Source organism: Trypanosoma theileri, assembly GCF_002087225.1.
Source record: "Trypanosoma theileri isolate Edinburgh chromosome Unknown TM35_Tth_49_V1, whole genome shotgun sequence".
Lineage (NCBI taxonomy): Eukaryota > Euglenozoa > Kinetoplastea > Trypanosomatida > Trypanosomatidae > Trypanosoma > Trypanosoma theileri.
In genome coordinates, this window is record NW_021639891.1 from 1,230 (window position 1) to 2,666 (window position 1,437).

Sequence of the window (1,437 nt, forward strand, 5' to 3'; positions counted from 1 at the left end):
GTGCTCGTGCCAAAGGAGGAAAACCAGAAGTCTAGATAAAACGAATGAGCTCACACCCAGGTTGGAGTGGTTGGTGACCCTTGACTACATGTACCAACATGAGGGAAAGGATGTTGGCACACAGATGTTCGCTGACTTCGTGAATGGTCTCATGGATGAGGATGCAACAGAGTAATGTCTCTTGTGAAAGTGGGTTTCTTTTTGTGTGTGGTTTTTGTTTCTACCTACTTCTATATAATTTATATACTTTTCTTGAAGAATACATAATATATATACTTTTCTTCAAGTGATGAAGTTTTGTATATCTATGCAGGGGAGAAAAAATATAATATTACTTGTTAGAGGTTTTCTTTGGTCTTATATATATTCCTACATGTACTCTCTCTCACTCAAAGGGATTCTATATCAGTATATAAGTATATTACTTTTCAATGGGTTGGGTTCAATAAGTTAACACTATGTAATAATAATCCGTTTGTTCACACTATGGTATTATACAATTTGGGGATATTCATAATATATACCTTGGAAGAAGAAAAAAAGGAAGTACCGAGTTTGTTTGTTCACTGGGAATAGAACCACTAATACATTATTTAACGAAGTTTTCACTCCTCCAAATCCTTCATGTCTTTCTGAACCTTTACTTTTACTTGTCTCTTTCACAGCATTAACATATTTCAAAAAAAAAACCACAGTAACAACATGTTCTCTGTCTCCCACTGTCGCTTGGCCCCATCAGCATTCTTGTTCCTTTTACTTCTGCTTTGCAGTTGTGGGGTTCACGCCGCGTACTCAGAGACGTTGGCGATGTCTGCGCTGTACTTCTCAAAGGCCTCGTACTGCGATGTTCCATCTATTGGCAACTGGAGCTGTGACTCCTGCGCTATGCATCCTTCGTTCCAGCTGACGAAGGTGTTTGAAAATGCGACGGAAGGCGCATTGGCGTACATGGGTGTCAGCCAAGACCGCATTGTGATAAGTTTCCGTGGATCCCAGAATATACCCAATTGGATATCTAATATGGAGTTTAAGCAAATAACATATCCGAATGCCACATGTGAGGGTTGCAGTGTGCATCGTGGGTTTTACCATTCCTTCTCATCACTGCGTAATGAGATGTGGGAGGAGCTGCAGCGGCTGGTTGCCGAATACCCCCGCCGCCCAGTCCTCATCACCGGCCACAGTCTTGGCGGCGCCATGGCGGTCCTCGCGGCGGCGGACTTCGCGGCGCAGGCGTACGCCATCGGTGCGGGGCCGCAGTTCGAACTGTACACGTTCGGTGCCCCGCGCGTGGGGAACGAGGCGTTCACGGCGTGGATGTCCGAACTGTTCTGCCGCCGTAAACACAAGACGTACCGCGTCACACACAAACGTGATGTGGTGCCTCACCTTCCACCAATAAGTTTTGGTTTTCAACACTCAGTACACGAGGTGTGG

General features: G+C 45.0%; 1 protein-coding gene across 1 annotated transcript; it reads left to right on the forward strand.

The window, feature by feature from the left end:
* Positions 1 to 702: 702 nt before the first annotated feature.
* Positions 703 to 1,437, forward strand: TM35_000491000 (lipase; the record flags this gene model as incomplete). Its single annotated transcript, XM_029030502.1, has 1 exon — positions 703 to 1,437. A coding segment is annotated over one exon (735 nt), but the record flags the coding sequence as incomplete, so codon positions are not given.